Here is a 22,248-nt window from a genome sequence, read left to right on the forward strand (position 1 = left end):
TCTTCACCAAAATTGAATCGATTCATCCTTATCATACACACAACCTGTCCAATAAGTTTCGTCCAAATCCATCCATATTTTTTGAGATATCCTGCTATGTATGGATTTGGCCCGATCACCCAATGGTGAAGAATCACCTAAAAACATTCTACTAGCCGGATCAAAACAATATCAAAGTCAAAACAATAAAAAAAATAAACAATATTTAATTTTTAGTATGGTTAAAATTACCCCATGGCCCCCCGAGAAATACACAATGGCCCCCCTGGGGGCCATGGCCCCCAGGTTGGAAACCACGGGTCTAGACTCCAGAACTTTCAAATTTCCTGAAGTAACAAATGAGGTTCTGCACCAGCAAATAATCCCAATGTTTAAAATAAACCCTGTAATAAAATACAAACATTATGGCATGTTGCACGGGACAAAATTGAAGAGCTTTTTATTCAGAGATAAATTAGAGCAATCATTTCTGTTCGGGTTTTTGTTACTCACAACTGATGGATGTTGGATATATGTCACTAATAATTCATGTTCTTCTATTCGTCTACTAATATTTTCTGCACAAACGTGTGGAATCCATTGATGCTCATGACTTTTTTTTACGGCCCTCACACCTTATTTGTTATTGTACAGTTGCTGTAAGCCATGACGATATAGTTAACGTCAGTCCGAAATTTGGTTAATAATGTTATAGCGTGTTTATTGCGATAGTTGTTGAGAGCCCATAACGTTACTGGGTTTGTGAACATAAATTCTTCGTTTCTGAGAAAACTGTCTCGAAATGAAGGAAATAACAAATCCAGTGGTTGACGTCACGATGACAGCGAGATTTGCGCATTGGTTTCCGTCTTTCACCGCGTGTTGTTTTAATCGATACTTCGTGCGGCGTCCACAATGCCGAGGTTGATAGAGGATTCTGTGGGACCGATGCAGCACCGTTTTTCACCTTATTCTTTCAATGGCGGGTACGTGCACTCGCTGGACTGCTCATGACGTGTGGGCTTTAGTTCTTCACTTTTGCAACCATCCATACTCGGTGGCGTCGCTGCTATAGAGAGGGTTTAGCATAGAGCAAACTAGATTGATTCGGGCCTACTTATTCCTATATCGCATAGACGAGGCTACGAGGAACGGCGAAAAGTAAAGGAGACAGGACTTCATCCATCTACTAAAAGTAAAAGGGGGCGATTATAATGGGATGTGTTGTTTGGGATAATGAAGGATATAGAACGAATAAGACATAAGTGTAGAATTGACAGTGATACATAGGACCAGAGGCCACAGCTTGAGTTAGGAGGATGTTGTGGCAGGGGAGTTTCTCTCAGTGAGTGGTTAATGCATGGAATGGTCTCCCTGGAGTGGTGGTGGTGGTGGTGGTGGCGGTGGCGGTGGCGGCAGAGGTCGTGGGTGGATTTAAAGTGGAATTGGATTGGTACCTACAGGGTGAGTCATAAGTCCCAGGAGTAATAACATACTACAGTAATAACAATAAATAACAGGAGTAATAATTCCCCCATCCTGCTGGAAATAAATCCCATGGGGCCGTCCACGTCGCTCAAGTTCAGGTGTGAGGTCATCCTCCAACATATGTGCATATGTCTGCTGGTGGACCGACGCATCAAAACGCAAGGACCAATGAGGTCAAAGCATATCATGTGCTGGATGGTCTTGCACTTCAACATCATGTGGGTTAGCAACATTCCAAAAGTAAATAGTTGTGTGAAGATGAACTGAGGTAAACAGCGGCCCCCCCCCCCCCCCCCCCCCAAAAGATGAATATTTGAATTTGACAGTGCTGGTTTTCCAAAACGCTCCTAAAAGTCTTCTTACACCTGCTTCATCTTATTGTCTGTGTTTCTCCTCTCGTGGCACCACACCACTGCTACCAGCCCCTCTTCTAATGTAAATGGACTGGTGTCTGCCATCTTGGTTCAATGTATTATTTGTATTACTTGGAAGAAGAAAAAACCATAATAAATACATGATATAAACAAATCTTGTCTAAGCCCCTAAAACCGTGTCCTGGGACTTATGACTCATATTGTTGAAGCAGTGGGGATGAATTCAGCCTTTCATCCTTCGACTCAGTCGATTCAGCCTTTCATCCTTCCGAGGTTGGCAAATTGAGTACCAATTCACTGGTAATTCCCTGTGTCGCAAGAGGCGACTAACTGGGTTGGCGGCAGGAAGAGCATCCGGCCATAAAACATTGCTTCAAAAATGGGACCATGGTGTCCGAAAAAGGCCGTACAGGGGTGAATGCACCACTCTAAAGGTGGTTAATCCTGCTCCCAGACAGACAACGGACAGGGGTGAAAACAACCTTTGGTGGTGGAGGTAAATATTGGGGTTTGCAGTATTTTTTGGGATAGGTCATGATACCAGAAACTCAGGTTTTTTTTGCCTTTTTTATTCCTTAGTTGTGTGTATGCAATATATAGATTGTAAAAGGCAACATCGTGTTCTTTGATGTTTTTTGTTTAAATCTGAGTGATGGGTGTCTGTGCATTTTGACAGTGGAAGGAATGATTTGATTGTTATTACAAACAGGAACCTATCTAAGATATGTACATTTACCCTTGTGCTTTTCAGGACGCTACTGGCTTTTGCGGGATCGGATTTTGCCTTGCTTGCTGCAGATTCGCGGCTCAGTGAGGGGTTCGGGATTCACAACCGCAACGCTGCCCGCTTACATGAGCTGTGTGTACATACTGATGCGTTATTCTGTTTTAAACGGTCAATGAGAATTTTTTGAGACATTATTTTTCCAAAGAGTCCTGGCTGTTGTAATATGATATCTGGATGGTTAGAATCATTGTTATTCATTCAAATCTTCTTTTTTGTAATGAGATTGTTTGTGGTTGGTGCTGATAAAATGAGTCTCATGGCGCATGTATTCATTTACGCGACTGGGTTTGAAAGGTAATTTATACAAAAAAATTCCAGCTTATTTTATTTTCTGCCACATTAGCATCTGTATATTATGAAATGCATATTGAAAAATCAAAACTGATGCTTCAAGTATTTATTGAGTACTTTTTATGGCTGTATGCAATTTTTCATGAAAGTACAAGTAATGATCAGTTTACATGTCATCAGAGTAAATGTAAATGATCAGATCAGTAATGATCAGTTTTTCCTGTAATTTAGTTAATTCTGATTGGAAATAGCTGATCAGTTTAATTCATATCAGTTCAAGTCGTGTTTTCCAGAAACGTAACCCCGACTTGAACTGATACAAAATATCATCATTATCAGTATAATAATACCCTGCCTTTGATGCAAAGCAATACTCTGCCTACAAAGCGTCAGGTTGATCTACTATATACAGACTTGGCATTTAATATGGAATATTTTTTTTCTGGGGGTGAACTTACTTTTCAAGATGTCTTAGAACCAAAAGTTCATTGGAATTATGTTGAAATTATTCTAGATTTTGTTAATGTGACCTTTAAAAGAAACAAAAACCACATTTGACATTTCGAAACAAATAAATTGATCCTTGAAAGTGATGTAAACTGATATCAAACTCAATTCATGGACAGTACTGTGTTAAACTTCTGTACGTTTTCCAGAAGTATCTCTTTATTTTGCACATTAGCCAAAAATTTTTTTAACAAAAACAAAAGTTAAATTACGACTGGGATTACGGACAGTAAAATTACAGTTCAGTACTTCGTGTAACCCCACGAGCATTCAGGAGAGCATGTACACGTTGAGGCGTGCTGTTCATGAGATTTGCCAAGGTTTGGACAGGAATCACTTGCCATGCAGTGACAATAGCCTGCTGCAATTCATGCTCAGAGGTCGGCTGCTGGTCCAAGTGGTCGATTTGACGCGTTAATTCTGCCCACAAGTTCTCTCGGATTCATATCCGGGGACATGGCAGGCCACTCCATATGCTCTACACCACGGTCAGCAAGAATGTGTTGAATCATGTGAGCACGATGAGGCCGTGCATTGTCATCTTGGAAGACAAAGTTTCCTCGAAAGGCTGCACGAGCAAATGGAAGCAATGTTTCTTCCAGAATGGCCCTGTACTTGAACTGGTTCAGGTTTCCATTCAGAACAAACAGGTCAGTTTTGCCCCCTGCATGAAAAGCAGCCCAAACGGTCACCCCACCACCTCCAGCTTGGACTCTTGGCACTATACAATCTTTGTTGTAGGCTTCATGCACTTGTCTGCGCACTCGGACGCGGCCATCTTGACGATAGACCAGAAATCTAGACTCGTCACTGAAGATCACGTGATTCCAGTGTCCTGGCTGCCATTGACGGTGCTCTCTGGCCCACTGCAATCGGCCCTGGCGGTGTTGTCTGGTCAGGCGTGGCTTTCTCAGGGGACGCCTGGCATGATAGCCTGCTTGAACCAGTCGTTGGTTGACTAGCCTTCTGGATACAGGCACATTTGTCAGTTGCTGCCACTCAGCCCTAAGCCGATTAGCTGACTTGGTACGGCCATTGCGGACTAACCGGTGCAGCTGGCGATCATCCCTCCTTGTGGTTCTGCGGGGACATCCTGGCCTCGGTATTGGAGTAGCGACACCCCTCTTAGCATTTCGTTTCAGGATCTTTGACACCTGACCTTGAGTGATGCCATACTGCCGAGCAATAGCACTCTGTTTCATGCCATAATTTCGAAAGCCACCACTCAATGACAAACAGCATTGTCGAGTTGACGGACCATCTCCAGAGGAAGTGGCAATAACTTTTGGAGACGTGCAGCAGTTGTTTTCCACTAATACAGAATGCAAAAACTCTTGTATACCCGACTGTGAAGCCAATCATCAAATGCACCTGTCCGAGTGTCCGTACATTTTGCCACGCCACCTGTGATATAATCCTGTTGTTGACTTCTTGCCGCGACAGACAATCAGTGACATGGTTCTTTTAACAAATACATCACCAAAGTGTAAAAGAAACTCACCAGATTGATATACTGAGTTCAGAAAGTAAACCCAAGTCAAGAAAAAATATATATTCCATATTAAATGCCAAGTCTGTGTGTGTGTGTATATATATTGTTACTGTCGCGGTTAAGATGTTATTTGTTGACCGAGCGGTTGGTATGACCGCGACCTAACAGTTCCCCCGATTCTTCCCCAACTCACCCGATTCACCCCAAACTTTGGCCGTATCGCACCGCAGCTGCCCAATCTGGAAAACTCTAAAACGACCGAATGCAAAGAGGAAAAGGAATAAGACGAGAAGACGTACAGAAGAGTAATTGGATTTATTATACACACAAGCAAAAAGAAAGCAGTCACGTTTATTTACAGACGAGATTAGATACACAGTGCAACGCTAGCTTACCTACAGTCTTAATTAACCCAGGGACAGAACAAACAAAAGACAGACTCACGCGGGGAATGATGACAGGAATTGGCTGGAAGGAGAGGATGGCTAGGAGTTGTATTGTACAGCACGATCGGCGCGTTTAGCAGCCGCCGTTCCTTCGCGGCCCTGCTCAAAACCGCCGTCCAGGCCCCAAGCGGCTGTTGAGTGTGGTTGCTGCTATGGCCGCTGCTGCTGCTGCTGCTGTGGACGTCGCGTGCTTTTCCAGGATTACAGCAGGCTTTGTGCTTTCTGGGATGTCCCCTCCTTGGATGTTCTCTATGTTCTCTTGGTCCAATCACTCCTCACCACCGACAACTCAACGCAACCAACGCAACCACTGACCACCACAACGCAACCACTGACGACCAAAACCACACAACTCAGCTCCGCTTCTTGGACCCTCTCTCTTCTCAACGGCTTGGGCTCCCTTTTCTCTGCCGGTAAAAGCTCATCTGCCAAAGCTTGTCTCAGCTTCTCTTTTGGGAGCGTCGCGCTGCGGATTTTAGCTGCGGTCACGCCTGCTCATTCCCTCCTCTCAGCGCCTCTCTTTAAAAGCGCAGCCTCCTCTCATCTCAATGCTCAGTACTCATCTCTTTCTTCTTCAAAGCTCGTCTGCCTTGGACCTCCTCTCGTCTCCACCGCTTGGGCTCCCTTTCGTCTGCCGGTAAAAGCTCATCCCCTTTGGACACGCCCTGCCTTGGGTTATATAGGCCCCGCCCCTCAACCTTTGCGAACCTCCCCGATCGCTCTTCCTCCGCCCTCTCTAGCCAAACCCCTGGCTCATGGTTGGTCGAGTGGTGCTGGCTCACTCCTCCCCTCTATGACGAGGTGGAGACACGCCTTTCTTCTCCGACCCTGCCTCGTGGTCAATGGCGGTAATTGGAGCGGAGGTAGTTTCTAATCGACGAAAAGGGGGAATGGAGGTTTTGGGAATGGGAATGAAGGGAATCTATCTCTTTCACTTGGTGCAATGGAGTACTTCTATTAATGGGAGACACAGCCTTACCCTAAAACACAGAATAAGATATAACTATTGAACAGGGGTATTCTATGATTGGCTGTGGTGTGGATGCTTTATGGACTAATTATGGGATGCCCTTTGATCTTTACACAGCTCTGGAGGCAGGAGGCGCAGAATAACCAATAATAATAATTCACACAATCAAAAAAATATATACAGTCCTCATATCCGCAACAATATATATATATATATATGAGCCAATGGTCTGTCTGTGTCGCCATTTTTCTCAGAGATGGCTGAAAGGCTCTTCGTCAAACTTCCAGAGGTTAATCAGTGAGTGCTTGGGAGTGTTTTAGGCAAAAAAAAAAAAAAGTTAGTTTTTTTGGATTTAAAAAAAAACCGCTCTATAGTGCCTAAACCTTTTTGATTAATGACAGTTATATACAAGCACACATTCGCATAAATAAATACAAAACGATTACCAGACATTTGAACAGAAAAAATCAAACAATTCCGGAAGCGGTCAAACTTGGTGTTGAGGCTTCTTCTTCCTGAACGTCATCATACTTAACTCAGAAACGTGATCAATCGCACATTCACCAGCATATGTTCAACGAAAAGGTAAAATGATGATTTGACATTTATGTGGATTCTGATTTGGATGTAATTGCTTTTCCATTATATTTGCCCTCATTTCAAATATGTTAATGTTTCTTTTTCGCTTGAGCAATGCCAGGTACTCCAGCTATAAACACTTGTATACTTTACTCTGGGTACAAATACAAATACAACTTTGTCTGAGGAGTAACATCGACTATGTGGCCACGGCCTCATTCGGGTGTATGGGGGACCGGTAGAGGGCGTAAATTCTCTATGTAAATGTGTACCATGTAGCGCCACCTGGTGATGGTGGCAGAGGGGATTACAATTTCCTTTTTTACCTGGGCAACACTGAGGTTAAAGCACTCTTTGCATGGGTAAATTTTTTCCTCCTTCCCTTACCCCTCCCACAAAATGGAGGGCCTGTCAAAGCCACTCCCCCCCCCCAAAAAAGCCCCTCTCTCCCCACCCCCTTCCACTCCCCCCACTCCCTTCCTTACCCCTCCCTCTCCTGCCTACCCCTCTTCACCCCTCCCTCCCTCCCTGCCCCCCCGGCAACGCCGGGTACTCCTGCTAGTAGCATATACAGTCACGTGAAAAAGTAAGTACACCCCATGTAAAGTTTTGACTTTTTCAACATATTTCAACATACAGCTATTTGATCTTCATTTCAACAATATTGACAGATAAAGGTGATATAATATAACAAATATCATGAAACATTTACATTTTGTAGTCCATTGTATAATTTAAATAAACATAAATGCAAATTTCGCATGTGGAAAAAGTAAGTACACCCTTGGCTATAATAGGTGGTATTGCCCCCTTTGGCAGAAACGACCTCAAGTAGGCGTTTCTTATAACTGTCTACCAGTCTCTGACATCGACTGGGAGAATTTTTTGCCCACTCCTCCATGCAGAATTATTTCAGCTGTGCGATGTTTGAGGGGTTTCTTGCATGCACAGCTCATTTCAAATCCCCCCACAACATCTCGATGGGATTTAGATCCGGGCTTTGACTTGGCCATTCCAGAACCCTCCATTTCTTTCTTTTCAGCCGTTCCTTCGTGGATTTACTGGTAAACATACCAGTACTGGTAAACAAGGTCCACCCTCAGTTGAGCTTCAACATTTCCGACAGATGGCCTCACATTATCCTCAAGCACCCTCTGGTACAATGAAGAATTCATAGTGGATTATATGATGATGAGCTGCCCAGGCCCTGATGCAGCAAAGCTGCCCCAAACCATAATATTTCCACCACCATGCTTTACAGTTGGTATCAGGTTCTTGTGGTCAAATGCTGTCTTTGGTTTTTGCCAAACATGTCTTCTGGTACTGTGGCCAAATATCTCTACCTTTGACTCATCTGTCCAGAGCACATTGTTCCAGAAGTGCTGGTCTTTGCCTTGGTGTTCATTGGCAAACTTTAGTCTTGCCCTGATGTTCTTTCTGGGCAGCAAAGGTTTCCTCCTGGCACACCTCCCATGTAGATCAAATTTGTGCAGCCTCTTTGTAATGGTAGACTCGTGCACTTTGACATCAACAGTGGCAAGAGCTACCTGTAGGTCGTGTGATGACATTCTGCGGTTCTTCGAGACTTCTTTCAGCATCTTGCGGTCTGCTCTCGGGCTGAACTTGCTGGGGCTGCCTGGCCTGAACAAGTTTGCAGTTGTTTGGAATCTTCTCCACTTGTAGATGATCTTCCGGACAGTCGAATGGTTGATTTCAAATTGTTTGGAGATCTTTTTAAACCCCTTCCCAGACTCATAGGCATCTATAACCTTCTTTCTGAAAGCCTCAGAGAGTTCTTTTGATCTAGGCATGGTGATGCCGCACACTTCAGCAACAAAGAGCAAACCAAACTAAATGTCTGAGGTTTAAATAAGACAGGTTCCTCCAAGATCCTCTCGAACGATGTTCTAACCATTTGCACCTGAGTTGGTGCACCTGATTCCAATTTTAGGTATTTGAAGTAGTGATAAATGTAGGCGTGTACTTACTTTTTCCACATGTGAAATTTGCATTTATGTTTATTTAAATTATACAATGGACTACAAAATATAAATGTTTCATGATATTTGTTACATTATATCACCTTTATCTTTCAATATTGTTGAAATGAAGATCAAATAGCTGTAAGTTGAAATATGTTGAAAAGTCAAAACTTTACGTGGGGTGTATTTACTTTTTCACGTGACTGTATAAGGCAGTGATGCTCGCATTGATATGCAATCAGCCCAGGAAACCGTGCCAGACACTTTCAGCCCGAGATAGCAATCGAGAGAGCCACGGACGAGAGTTAGGTCCCTACACACAGAGTTAGACGTTGAGTCACCAGGGGCAGTCATACAGCACAGCCCAGCTGGGACGCCCTGCCAGCCACACAGCCCAGCGGAGAGCTTTGCCAGAGTTAGAGACCCAAGGGTGACACCAGATCGAGAGAGGGGTCTGAAGACATGCCGCCACGCTGGTGTCTCCAGAACGGCCTGCACAGTCCCTCCCTGTGCTTCATAGGGAAGAACATATTACACGCACACACGCACACCTTCGTCAATTCTCCCGTGCATCTTGTGTTCCAGATCGAGTCTGTCCATGCTAAGATTAGTACTGAGAATAGCCAGGAAATTGGGACCATCCTGTTCAGTGCGCTGTTTGGTTGTCTCTGCATTTTTGCTTCCTGTGCCCCCATCCCCATTACTTATTAAACCTGTAGCTTTTAAAGCCATTTCCGTGTACTTTGAGCTGCGGTGTCGTCCTTCAGTGTAATCAAATCCCTCATAAAACCATACACCGCGTGCCAAAACTACCATGCAGTTAAATTAATAAAACATAGCCACATCACCCGTGTGTGGAGTCGCCATGCATGCGCAGAACGCCTCTGTTTGCTGTTTTGGGAGTTAATCTCTGGCGGTCTCGCATTGCCCGTTTGGGAGCCGAGATCGCTACAATATTGTTATGTCGGTGGGGTCGGGGGTGTGTGTGTCGATTTAGAGGGATATATCGATTTATATCACCATCGATTTAGGTAGATCTGCATAGGTAGGTGCTCCGATGGCGCGAAGAAGAAGAAGAACCATTTCGATGTACAGTAATTCGGGGACCAGTCTACCCCGTTTGTCGGATTAAGTGTATATTCGTGGTCATGCAAGGATGGCCCTTGATAGGTAGTGTAGGGATTAGGCTAATTCTCCCATGTGTCAAACCTGTGATCATACCTGTGTCCCGTATGGCAACGCATCATATACATTAGTTCGGCCCAATAGCGCACCACACTAATTAAATCCCCCCTCTGCTACAATTACTTGCGGAAGATTCGAGAAGGCGAGAAGCGACGCTCTGGTTGGAGAGGAAGAGGGCTGACATCACGAGACGGCCAGTAAAACAACTCGCTGGCCGACATTTCCTTTCTCCTCGTTTTGGCTTCCTTCCTGCCTGGACCTCTCTTCCCTTCTCTCCCGTTTGGACCTCTTCCCGTTTGGACCTTTGCTTGTTGGGTGCGACGAACGGTGGAGAGACGGTGGAGTGCCGACGATCATCCTCCCCTGTTATTCTTGCTCTTGGTGCCTGCATACGAGTGCTGTGTTGTGGGATGGACCCGTGCAGCGAGGCCTGTGTTCGCGCCAACGACCGAGCGGTTCGCGCCAACCGGAGCTGTGGTCGGACGACGTGCTCGGACCTGACGATCCCCGACATCACATCCAGACAGATAAGACGCACCACACAGAACACAATGTTTGTTTTATTTATCCTTCCATTTGTCCTGTAGTTGAAGTCTGTGTGTGAGCGCTCATTGGAGGGGTTTATTTTTTACCGTCGCGTTCTTTGTTCTCGGGGTCCGGCAATAAAGCCGTGTTTATTTTTCTACCTTAATTCCGTTTCTGTGTTTATTTTCAAAGGGTGAAGACATCGTCGAGGCCACCCAGGTAAGTCGGCATTCTCCCCAAACCCCCACCTTCCCCTCGCGTCTCATCCGCCATCAATTGGATAACGCCTTCATTGAGCTCGATTGCCATCCGTGGCGTACTCTCGGTGTTAACTGAAAGCCAGCCACAGTGCAATATATTCCTGTATTAACGAGTCTTGTCGGCGACCTTGTTAAACAGTAATCAACTCCCTTCATTGCTATGATTAGTTAGGTTATGCACACACACACACACACACACACACACACACACACACACACACACACACACACACACACACACACACACAGACACAGACACAGACACAGACACAGACACACACCCCTACCCCTACCTGTTTGAATATGTTTTCACCCCTGTCTGTTTGAATATGTTTTCACCCCTGTCTGTTTGAATATGTTTTCACCCCTGTCTGTTTGAATATGTTTTCAACCCTGTCTGTTTGAATATGTTTTCACCCCTGTCTGTTTGAATATGTTTTCACCCCTGTCTGTTTGTTTGTCTGTCTGTCTGTGAACAAGATATCTCAAAAAGTTGTGGACAGATTCAGACGAAAAACAAATCATAGGTAGTGTATGTGACTAGGATGGAATGATTAGATTTTGGTTAAGATCCGGATTTGGATCCGGCTCGTAGAATTTTTAAAGTGATTCTTCACCATTGCGAGATCGGGCGAAAAGCGATTATATAACAGGATATTAAAAAAAATTATTGACATCTGGACGAAACTTGGTGGACAGGTTGGGTGTGTGACAAGTATGAATCAATTCGATTTTGGTAAAGATCTGAATATGGATTCGGATATGAGTATTTAATTATTTTATCTCTTTTATCTCTTTTTATTCTATCCTCTTTTGGTATCCATGGAAATCTCCACGCATGGCTGGCGGACTTCCTCTCTAGTCGTAGTCAACGTGTGGCCCTGAATGGGTTTCTCTCATCTCCTCTTCCTGTTCAGGCTGGAGTTCCCCAAGGCAGTGTTCTGGGCCCTGTGCTTTTTCTGGTCTTCATCAATGATCTCTCCGACTCTTTGGAAAATCCTCTCTATCTCTTTGCTGATGACTCCACTATCTGCCGCTCCATCCCTCATCCCTCAGATCGGCAGTCTGCAGCCTCCTCACTCTCTGCAGACCTGGACAAAATCACAGACTGGTCAAACAAGTGGAACATGTCTTTCAATCCTGACAAATCTCACACTCTTACGATGTCTCTCCGAAAAGACCGACTGGACAACCCTCCCATCCACTTTCTGAATAATCCTCTCCAAGAAGTTCTGTCACTCAAGCTTTTGGGTCTCACTATCTGCCATGATCTTTCCTGGGAAAACCACATTTCAAATCTGGCCTCCAAAGCCAGTCGCCGACTGGGCATCCTCCGTCGTGCGAAGTACTTCCTTGGCACACCTGAGCTCCTCACCACATACAAGGCTTTCATCCACAGCTCAATGGAATACTGCTCTCCCCTCTGGGCTGGTGCTCCTGCCTCACACCTAGCTCGCCTTCACGCTGTTGAAACCAAAGCATTCAGAATCATTGGAATCTCCCGCGATGAAGCGAACTCCAAGGGCGCCTCACTCACTCACCGCAGGCAGGTTGGTGGTCTTTCCGTCTTCTACCGACTCCTCTCTGGCCTTGCCCTCCCAGCTCTCTCTGGGCTCTGTCCCGCAAATATTCCTACAGGTCGCACAAGATCTGCCTGCAACCCTCTTATGGTTAAACTGCCAAAATCAAGACTCTCTGCTCACCTTCACTCCTTCATTCCTCTTTTCTCCCACCTCTGGAACAAACTCCTTCACTCTCTTCAATCCCACTCCACCCTCCAAGTCTTTAAAACAGCTGTTCACCACCATCTCTTATCTTCCCCCTATCCAAAACCTTGATCTTTTCTACCCCCGCTAATTTCACCCCAATTCCACTTTCTTGAAATACCAACTTCTGTCCAGGAAGGCCTTGGTGTCCTTGTGTTTTATACTTCTCCCTCCCCCCCCCCCCCCCCCCCCGCTTCCCATGCCTCCTCCCCCCGGGCCCTCTCCCTTCCACACATCTCCCTGCTCTCGGATGTTGTGTTTGTGTGCTTCCCCTTCTCCCCATCTTGTCTTCCGCTCCCTCTTTTTGGGTATTTTGTTTGTCTGGTTGATTTGTTTGTGAAGTAAATGTTAGCTCTTTCACGAGCCTCGATTCAGTATACAAAAAAAAAAGAAGAAGAAAAAAAAAAAAGATTCTTCACCACTGAGGGCTCCGGCGAAAAGCGATATACAACATGATATTTAAAAAAGTTGTGGACGAGTTATGACTAAACTTGGTGGACGCGTTGGCTCGGTGACGAGAGCGAGAGATTAGATTTTGTTTCTGGTCCGAATCCAGATCCAGCCAATCAGTGGGATACAAAACATAAACTGTTCAGCAGGGTGGAGGTGCTGGTCTTGTTACCCTCACCAGAGGAGAGGTTATTGCATTTGTTGAGTTCGTTTGTCTGTTTGTCTGTTTGTTTGTCTGCACAGAGTAAATATGATTTTCTCTACATCCGTTGGTCCGATCGGCAGGAAATTTTCACCATAGGTGCAACTCCACCTGTATTATGTTTTAATGATAATTATGACGTCATATGTCTCGTGGTTCGGCCGCCGTCTTGGAAAAACCGAAAAACTTTTCACCTCTATATCTCCGAAAGCGCTGAATATAAAAAATTGAGACACGGCTCATTGTTAAGAACTCTCCATGGGGAATAAAATATGTCAATGATGTCATTGGTGCCTCCATTATGACGTCATAATTCGATAAGTACAAAACTTCATCCGATAAAGATGAAATTACTTGAGCATAATCGAGGAATAAATTAGCTTAAAAAAAAAATAATGATGACGTAATCAGTCACGTGGTTCGGCCGCCATATTTGTTTTAACACAAAAGCCTTAAGAACAACTGAAAATACATCCTGGCGAGGGTTTGCAATCTCTGATTGCTCTTTTTCTTGTTATTGCTTTTGATTGACATGTACAAAAAAAGGCAATCTTCTCAACCAATTCTTGGGAGGGGTATGCTTTCTGCCATTGGAAAGAAGTTGAAGTGATATTTCGCTTTCAGTAATAACTAAAATTTTGATTGGCTGGGTAATGTGACTCATTTTGCTGTGATCTGCGGCATTCGATCACCGAGAGAAGTTTGAAGTGACAACCTTCTGAGAATTGGAATGACAATGTGTATACACTTTGTTTTCTCATTCCAGGTTGATTCCTCAGTTAATTGGGTAAAATAAACCTGGAATTGTTTTGTGTTCCTCAGTTCTGAATCCTGTGTCCTGGCTTGCTGTGGATTCCAAGGAGACTGCCTTTCTCTTCTGCGCATCCTCGAAGCACGTGTCAAGGTTCGTTCCCTATTGGGTTATTTCACTTCTCTCGTCGATTGTTAGTCTCGACCCATTCCTGAATGGATGCGGCACACTGTTGTACACTTGTTTTGTGTGTTGGTGAGTGTGAGTCCACACTCAATGATCTACTTTAATGTAGATTTTTCAAGCTTACGGATCTACTGTGATGTATATAATCTCACATGGGTCTTGATTGTTAGATGCGTGCGTATGTGAAAAGAAAAGCAGGGTTAAGCAATTGGTTCGCTTCTGTCTGTCTATCTGTCTACAAACGTCAGTTTACGATACAGGAACTACAGGGAGGTGTGACGATTTTCAGAAAACTCGTACACAGTTATTTTTAGTCGAATTTCAATTTTTATTTTTTTTAAAGACTACATATATAATGCCATGTAATACACTGTAACAAAGACATTTAAAAAATGTAATTAATGTTTGAAAAATGACATCATCTAAATGGCGGCCGTTCTTGTCCAAGCATTCTTGCAGACGCGTGGAAAAGTTCCAGCATTTCTCAGCACAGCAGCATCCCTCAGCAGTTCCAGCATTCTTTCTGCGAACGTAAACCGCCGCACGAAATCATTCTGCTGCAGTTCTTGAACCACCATGATTTTGTACGCGTGATAATGAAGGTCCAAGTGCAAAATTCGACGAACTGATCTGTCTGACATCCGTAGAGCGCGAGCGTGCCGTACCGCTGACCGACGAGGGTTGGCCTCCACAGCTTGTCGAACCCTTTCGATGTTTTCTGGGGTCCTAACGGTTCGATCACCTCCCCGAGCTGCTCCCGGCCTCACATATCCAGTTGTCCTGAAGTTTTTTACCCACTTCAATATTGTGTTTCGAGACGGAACGGCGCCACGTCGACCAACATTGAAGTGAGTACGAAATCTGCGCTGTGTAAGCACCACCGAACTACCCGTTTGAATAAACGTCTCGACAACAAAGACGCGATGTTCAATCGTCCACAGCTCCATGGCTACTGAAATGGCGCCTAACAACGAGTAACCAACAGCCATCACGCATGCGCTAGACCCCCCACTTGCATTGTTATACCCAATTCAAACATGAATTACATTTTTAAAAAGGTCTTTGTTAGTGTATTAAATGGCATTATATATGTAGTCTTTAAAAAAAAAAAAAATTTGAAATTCGACTAAAAATAACTACGAGTTTTCTGAAAATCGTCACACCTCCCAGCCAGACCCTGTACTTGTTTAAATTGCTGTGATAATTTGAACATAGATGGGAAAACAAACCTGTAGCTTTGTTGTACTTTGTCTGAATTCATCCAGAGCACGCATGCACGCAGAGGATTGAGGTAATTATTTTACTCTGGCTGTTCGTCAGGAAGTCAAACAAGATAGAAAATCATTCCAAACAGAAAAATTACTGTTTGAGGACATCATAATCACCCTTCCAAAATCAACTCTCTGCTCACCTTCACTCTTTCATTCCTCTTTTTCTGCCTCTGGAACAAACTCCCTCTCTCTTCAATTGCACTCCTCCCTCCAGGTCTTTAAAACAGGTGTTCAACACCATCTCGTATCTTCCCCCATCAAAAACCTTGATCTTTTCTACCCCCGTTAATCCACCCTAAACCCACCTCCTTCAAATTCCGATTTCTTTCCTGAAAGTCCTTGTAGTGTCCATCTTGTTTATACAATGAAACCCGCCCAAGCCCTCTCCCTTCCATATATCTCCCGATGTCTGTGTTCTCTACTGTTGTGATTCCCTCTCCCCCCTCTTGTCTCCCGCTCCCTTTATTATTTGTTAGCTCTCACACGAGCCTCGACCGAGGGATACAAAACAAAACAAAATAGGGATACAAACAACAGACACGAATAAGTAATGTAACGTGTTAAACAATGTGTTGTAAAAGACACCGCAGTAATGGCGGCAAATTTCCAGAATATTTTTTTCTGCGACCTTTAAAATCTTTCTTTAATTTCAATTGAATTATATACTTAACGCTGTAGACTACAACTTTCCTTTTTGGCACTTTCAAAATCCTTCGTTTTAGTCGTACTTGGACAAAGTATTCTGGCAATTTACATAATCTCGACCAACCAAATTTGCTGCTTAGACCCCGCCCATGTCCGTGTGTCTCAAGACTGTGCGGGGTAAGATGTTCAATGAACTCTTTAATTACCCTCGCCAGAGGAGAGGGTATTGCATTTGAGTCCGTTTGTCTGTCTGTCTGTCTGTCTGTTTGTTACTTGCAAAAATCGAAGATTTTTCAAGTATATTGGTTGGTCATGTGCGTTATTGTGTTTGTCTGTCTGTCTGTATGTCAGTCGCCCCAGGTCACAATTTTCAACGGATCTTCACGAACTTCACCAAATGGTAAAGTTGGTCATAAGCAAGAAGTCTGTTTTTGGGGTCAAAAGGTCAATAGGTCACCATGTTTGTCAAATTTCTAAAATTCTCAATTTTCATCTGATTGACTTGAAATTTGAATAGGATTTTCACATCGGCTTATTGAATTCAATCACCAATTATATTTTCGGTCAACATAGGTCAAAAGGTCAACATAGGCCAGATTTCTAAAATCTTCAATTTTCATCCAATTAACTTGAAATTTGAAGAGCATTTGCATATCTGGTCACTGAATTCAACCCGCAACGATTTTTGAGGTCAACATAGGCCATAGGCCATAGGCCAAATTTCTAAAATCCTCAATTTTCATCTGATTGACTTGAAATTTTAAGAGGATTTGCATACCAGGTCGTTGAATTCAACCACCAATTATTTTTGAGGTCATCCTCGGGACCTAGACCAACAACTTATTTTAGGGATTTCACAAGTATCGTGCTATGCATGACATATTTCTTGTTTGTTTGTCTGCACAGAACAAATATTATTTTCTCTGCAACGATTGGTCCGATTGACAGGAAATTTTCACCATAGGTGCACCTCTACCTGTATAATTTTTTAATGGCAATTATGATGTCATAGGTCACATGGTATGGGTGCAATCTTGGAAAAACTGAAAAACTTTGCACCTCTATATCTGAAAGCGCTGCATAGAAAAAAAATTGAGACATGGCTCATTGTAAAGAACTCTCCATGCTGAATAGCATATGTTAATGATGATGTCATCGGTGCCTCCGTTATGACGTCATAATTCGACACCTACAAAACTTCATCCGTTCAAGTTGAAATTTGTCGAGCATCATCTGGGAATAAATTGGTTGTGAAAAACAAAATGATTACGTCGCCGGTCATGTTGTTTGGCCGCCATATTTGTTTAAACAAAAAATCCTTTAAAAACACGAATAACATCCTGGCGAGGGTCTGCAATCTCCGATTGCTCTTTATTGTTGTATTTGTGCCTTTTACCTAGATGATGGGCAAAAATGATAAACCTCAGCTGCCCCCTTGTGCAAAAATATTAGGTAGCATTGTGTTGAAGTAAGCACCGTATTTGGAATGATCATCAAGTCAAAGGGTAATAAATATTCAGATGTTAGGTGATACATTAAACCATTCAATATCTACTTTTTTTTTTTTGCTGCCCTTTTTTGTTTATTTATTACATTACCTTGCTGCAAAAAAGTGTCTGCCTATTTTGGGTTTTTGGATATTTTTTATCACGTTTTGGTGAAAGACCTTGTCCATAAATGGGGTTAATGTGTAATTGCTTGAAATGTATTTTGATTTATAAAATGGAGACTTGTTTGGTAGATTCCCTTTTCCCTGTTTGTTGGGTTCTCTTCTTCTGATGTTTCTCCAATCTTGTTCCGCAGATGTACAAGCAGACACACCAGCGTCCAATGACCTGTCCTGCCATAGCTTCCTTGCTTTCTCAGCTCTTGTACAGCCATCGCTTCTTTCCCTACTACTGCTACTGCCTGATTGCTGGACTCGATTCTCAGGGTAGAGTTATCTTCTTATTTTATTTAAAGACTCGTGTCGCTCTTGCAGATGCAATGTAAGAGTAGAGTAGAGTAGAGTAGAGTAGAAGGAAGGATTGGGATCAATAATTGCTTCAATGTTCGTGCAGTTGGTATGCATACGACCCACAATGAGATGCTCTGCCTCATGCAAAATTATTCCCTTCCTTCGATAGCAAAAATAAGAATTTGATGCTGTTTTTAAAATTGTATTTTATCTTCCAACACCAACGGAAGTGTAGTGAATGCTTCCCTGCATTCACCAGGGAAGTGTAGCTCGTGTCATTTAGGATGTACACTTCACCTGAATAACACGAGATCACTCTGATGTCTCTATTGGTGGAGAAATTTGTGCTTGATTAGGCAAGGCCGTTTGAGATTCAGACTATCTGAGTCATGTCACCTGGGGAAGTGTTAGAGGTCTTGCATTCTTGAAGCACAAGGTGTTTTGGATCATGAAGCTACCATTGTTATGGAGCAAAGGTTTGGCTCGGTCCAAGCACAAAGATGTGCACTTCCGCATTATTCAATGCTCAACCATTCAAAGCTGGTCCAACATGCAAATCCTTTTATTTTTCACGATATGCAAGTAAGTAAATAAATGAAAGTGACCTAGACCGTTACCTTGCTTCTTGGATCTTGTCTCCTGAGATTTTCTATAGCTTAGAGGGCACCTTTAATGCTGATGATTTATCCGAGGACTGTACAGTGTTTGAGATGCTCATACTTGAATAAGCTCCACGGAACTAGAACCACTTTGCTGGATTAGAAGGTGTGTGAAAAATGTGGCCATGGTCCCATGAGATCTCCGATAGCGGTGAATTCGAATCGAACATTTGGTATGAACTTTGTATAATAGAGTTAACGAGTAAAGTTACAGTGGAGTTGATCGAGTTCGAGAGTATATTTAAAGTTACTTTTTTTGTTTTGACCATTTATGGAATGAATGTGAGACGTGCAAAGTTGTGGAGAAATTAAACAACCGGACAAATTGAAACTACGATTCCTTAGAGAAGCAATGAATGAATTATCCTTTTTAAGGCCATTTTTCCCCCTGGAGCGGGGGTTAGCCTTGCGGGCCCAATGACCTCATGGTTCCCTGTTTGAGGCAATGTGTTATGGCCGGATGCCCTTTCTGACGCCAACCCTTAGTTGCCTCTTACGACGCGCAGGGATACGGTGTACCTATTCTAAATCGGGGTACACACCGGGATCATTCATCCCAGCATACTGGTACTCAATTTGCCGACCTCGGAAAGATGACAGGCTGAGTCAACCCCCCTGGCGTTAATTCAGCGATCGACTGGAATTCAAACTCAGGATCCTAGGATCGCAAGCCTGCACCCTAACCGCTAAGTCAACACCAGGCTCCTTAGAGAAGCAATACCATATATTTTGTGATTGTGTGCCGTGGTTTGTAAAATTCCAAGATTGGATTCCATTCGCTCAAGCATTTACATCCCTCAGGGCTTTTTCTGTGGCAGTTTTGCTCAGGAATAATCGATTTCACTTCTCATGGATTAGTGATTCTCCTCTGCACATTGCTTTGCTATTGTTTTCTGCTGTAAAACTAGTCTTCTTGTGCATTCACAGGCCAGGGAGCTGTTTTCAGCTTTGACCCTGTTGGTTCATACGAACGAGTTCCGTTTTCATCACTTGGCTCAGCCAGTGCACAACTGCAACCGTTGCTGGATTCGAAGGTAATTTCTCACCTCAAAGCTGTGCATGTTGAGGTGCATCCGTACTTTCATCCATAAAATTTTATTATTCAACCAAACTTGGCGTAAGTACTTGTGTTGACTGCAAGACAAATAAAGATGAGCTGATTCAGCTTTGAGTTCAAAATGTCTAAGGTTGTGTGACCTTTAATTGAAAGTCTGTTACCACAATAACTTGTGAACCACTGTTCAGAGATTTCAACCAAACTTGGCACAAGTATAAATTGCAATACAAAGATGACCTCATTCAATTTGGGGTTCAAATGTCACGTGCCCTTTGAAAATCATTTTGCAGGTAATAACTCGAGTTAGAAGCATGTGATGTTTTTCTCTCCTCTACTTGTCTCTCTTGCATTCTCTGTCATTTGACCTTTAATTGAGATCAAATATAACCATGGTTTGACATTTGACGTGGGAGAAGGCAAATCCAGTCAATCGGATGAAAATTGACGATTCTAGGCAACCTTGACCTTTGACCTTTTGATCTATAAAATAAATCGGCTTCTAGCTTTTGATTGGTGAACCAATTCGGTGACCCATTATGTAATTTCTTTAAATGTCAGGTCAATTGGAAGGAAATTGAAGATTTTATATGATGTTAACCTTTGACCTTTTGACCAAATTATTAATTTGTCTTCTCCATATTCTCATAATTAAGCTTTGTTGAAAAATTTATGACAAAAGCTCAAATTGTAAAAAAGTTATGGCCCGGACACCCACATACCACACACCACATACCACATACCACACCACACACCACACAACCCAAACCACACACCCCACACACACCGGTTTGGCTCTGTTCCACCTTCTGAAACCCACATTTGGACTTATTTCTGCTAATGTTGCCAGCTGTTCTGACCTGTTGTTATTGCTTCACGAGTTATCAAACAGTGACCACTATATTCGTCGTCTGTGCGTGTGCATGTCCGTGTCCGCAGCATAACTACCCGATGATATCATCCGATCCTGATGAAACTTGGGTGGGAGGTTGATATCATTATCTAGTTGTGTCCTGCCTAGAGTGGGCGTATTGCGCTCATTGTGGGCGGAGCGACGCCCGAAAAAGATGTCTTTTTAGGGGGTAACCGATTTCAAGCTACATCTTCTCCGAGGGGTTTGGTGGAATCTGACAGGGGTTTCGATATTTGGTTAGGCCAATGTCATGTGTCTAGCCCCACGGAGCTCGATTTTTCATTTTCGCCCCAAGGTCAAGGTCACAAGGTCACGAAATTTAGAAAAGTAGATTTTTGATGGTTTTATTACATTGTTCGCGTCCTGATAGGGTGAAATGTCATACATGATCTTATATTATCACATACATGATGAAATACAAGTTTTCCAACAAATTTTATAATGTTCGACCTTTGACCTTTGAAGGTCACAAAGGTCAAATTTTCAAAGTTGTCGGAATCGAACCGAATTTTCGGTATTGTGTAGCTAACTAACCTCATAACCCAGCGCATTGGGGCCCTTTGTAAATAGGCATGTACACCGCATGTCGGGGGCCGACACCTGCGACGTGGGCCCCCGACCCCCCAGTCCGGGCCTGTTTCGGTTATAGTCCGTCCTTTGTCATTGAATACCGCTCACTCGTGAACCATCGTCGTCTCCTGAGTTGTTTTATTTATTTCTGCCTCTTTTTTTCTCCTCTTATTCTTTTGTGCGCAGCTGTCTGCAGGTGTGCAACTATCTGCTTCCGAAGCGGAGCAGTTGGCCAGGGACGTGTTTGTGTCCGCGGCTGAGCGGGATGTGTACACCGGCGATAGTGTCAAGGTTTGCCTGGTGTCATCAGCTGAATTGCGTCGTGACAGCCACAGTCTAAGAAAAGATTAGGGTGGTCATGGAAATTTTTGTTGGTATGATTTGTATAGACATGTGAATTCAGTGTTTGGAGACAGGTGTTTAGCTGTACGTGCAATTAGTATGAAACTTGCAAATGCCGCATATATAAATAATACTTTGACGAAAGGATAACAACAATACCAATGTGGTATGCATGTGAGAAGAAAAAAGAAACAAAACCTCACCAATGCTGAAACAATGACATGCATGTACTGAAGTTTCCTTTTTTTTAATGAAGAAGTAGCAATTTGTCACTTAAGCTCAGAAAAACTTCATTTAAAAAATGCCATTTTTGCCTGCAACAATAAAAGGTTCCCAAAATAGTTTTTGATACATTACCTCTTTCATATAAATTTGTGCTGGGGGAGGATAACTTGCCACAGGTGTGTAGGGCCTAAACTACACTTATAATGGACATCATTACGTTATTGGATGTTGCATGTTAGCTGCAGTAACAGCTACAAGCCCGATGGACTGGGCAAGTATTTAATCCTTGTGCAAGTCTTTCTCACGAGATCACATACAAACAACAACAACATGCATTTTAAGGCCATTTTCCCTGCAAGAGCGGGGGTTAGCCTTGCGGTCCCCATGACAAT

At 43.4% G+C, this 22,248-nt stretch overlaps 1 protein-coding gene across 1 annotated transcript; it reads left to right on the plus strand.

Annotated features, from left to right (window-relative positions):
* The first annotated feature begins 801 nt into the window (after window positions 1-801).
* LOC144890670 (proteasome subunit beta type-1-like) lies at window positions 802-21,972 on the plus strand. Its single transcript, XM_078771833.1, has 6 exons — window positions 802-965; window positions 2,593-2,700; window positions 14,106-14,187; window positions 17,940-18,069; window positions 19,680-19,786; window positions 21,476-21,972. Exons 1-6 carry the CDS (start codon window positions 895-897, stop codon window positions 21,638-21,640), a joined length of 663 nt encoding a protein of 220 aa, XP_078627959.1. The 5' UTR covers window positions 802-894; the 3' UTR covers window positions 21,641-21,972.
* Window positions 21,973-22,248: the final 276 nt, after the last annotated feature.

This window comes from Myxine glutinosa, chromosome 2 (assembly GCF_964187855.1).
Source record: "Myxine glutinosa chromosome 2, kmMyxGlut1.1, whole genome shotgun sequence".
In the NCBI taxonomy this organism is placed as follows: domain Eukaryota; kingdom Metazoa; phylum Chordata; class Myxini; order Myxiniformes; family Myxinidae; genus Myxine; species Myxine glutinosa.

Coding starts and splice junctions, on each gene's coding strand:
- LOC144890670 (XM_078771833.1), top strand. CDS start 895: ATGCCGAGGTTGATAGAGGATTCTGTGGGACCGATGCAGCACCGTTTT. Junction 14,188..17,939: donor TCCTCGAAGCACGTGTCAAG/GTTCGTTCCCTA, acceptor CTTGTTCCGCAG/ATGTACAAGCAGACACACCA. Junction 19,787..21,475: donor AACCGTTGCTGGATTCGAAG/GTAATTTCTCAC, acceptor TTTTGTGCGCAG/CTGTCTGCAGGTGTGCAACT.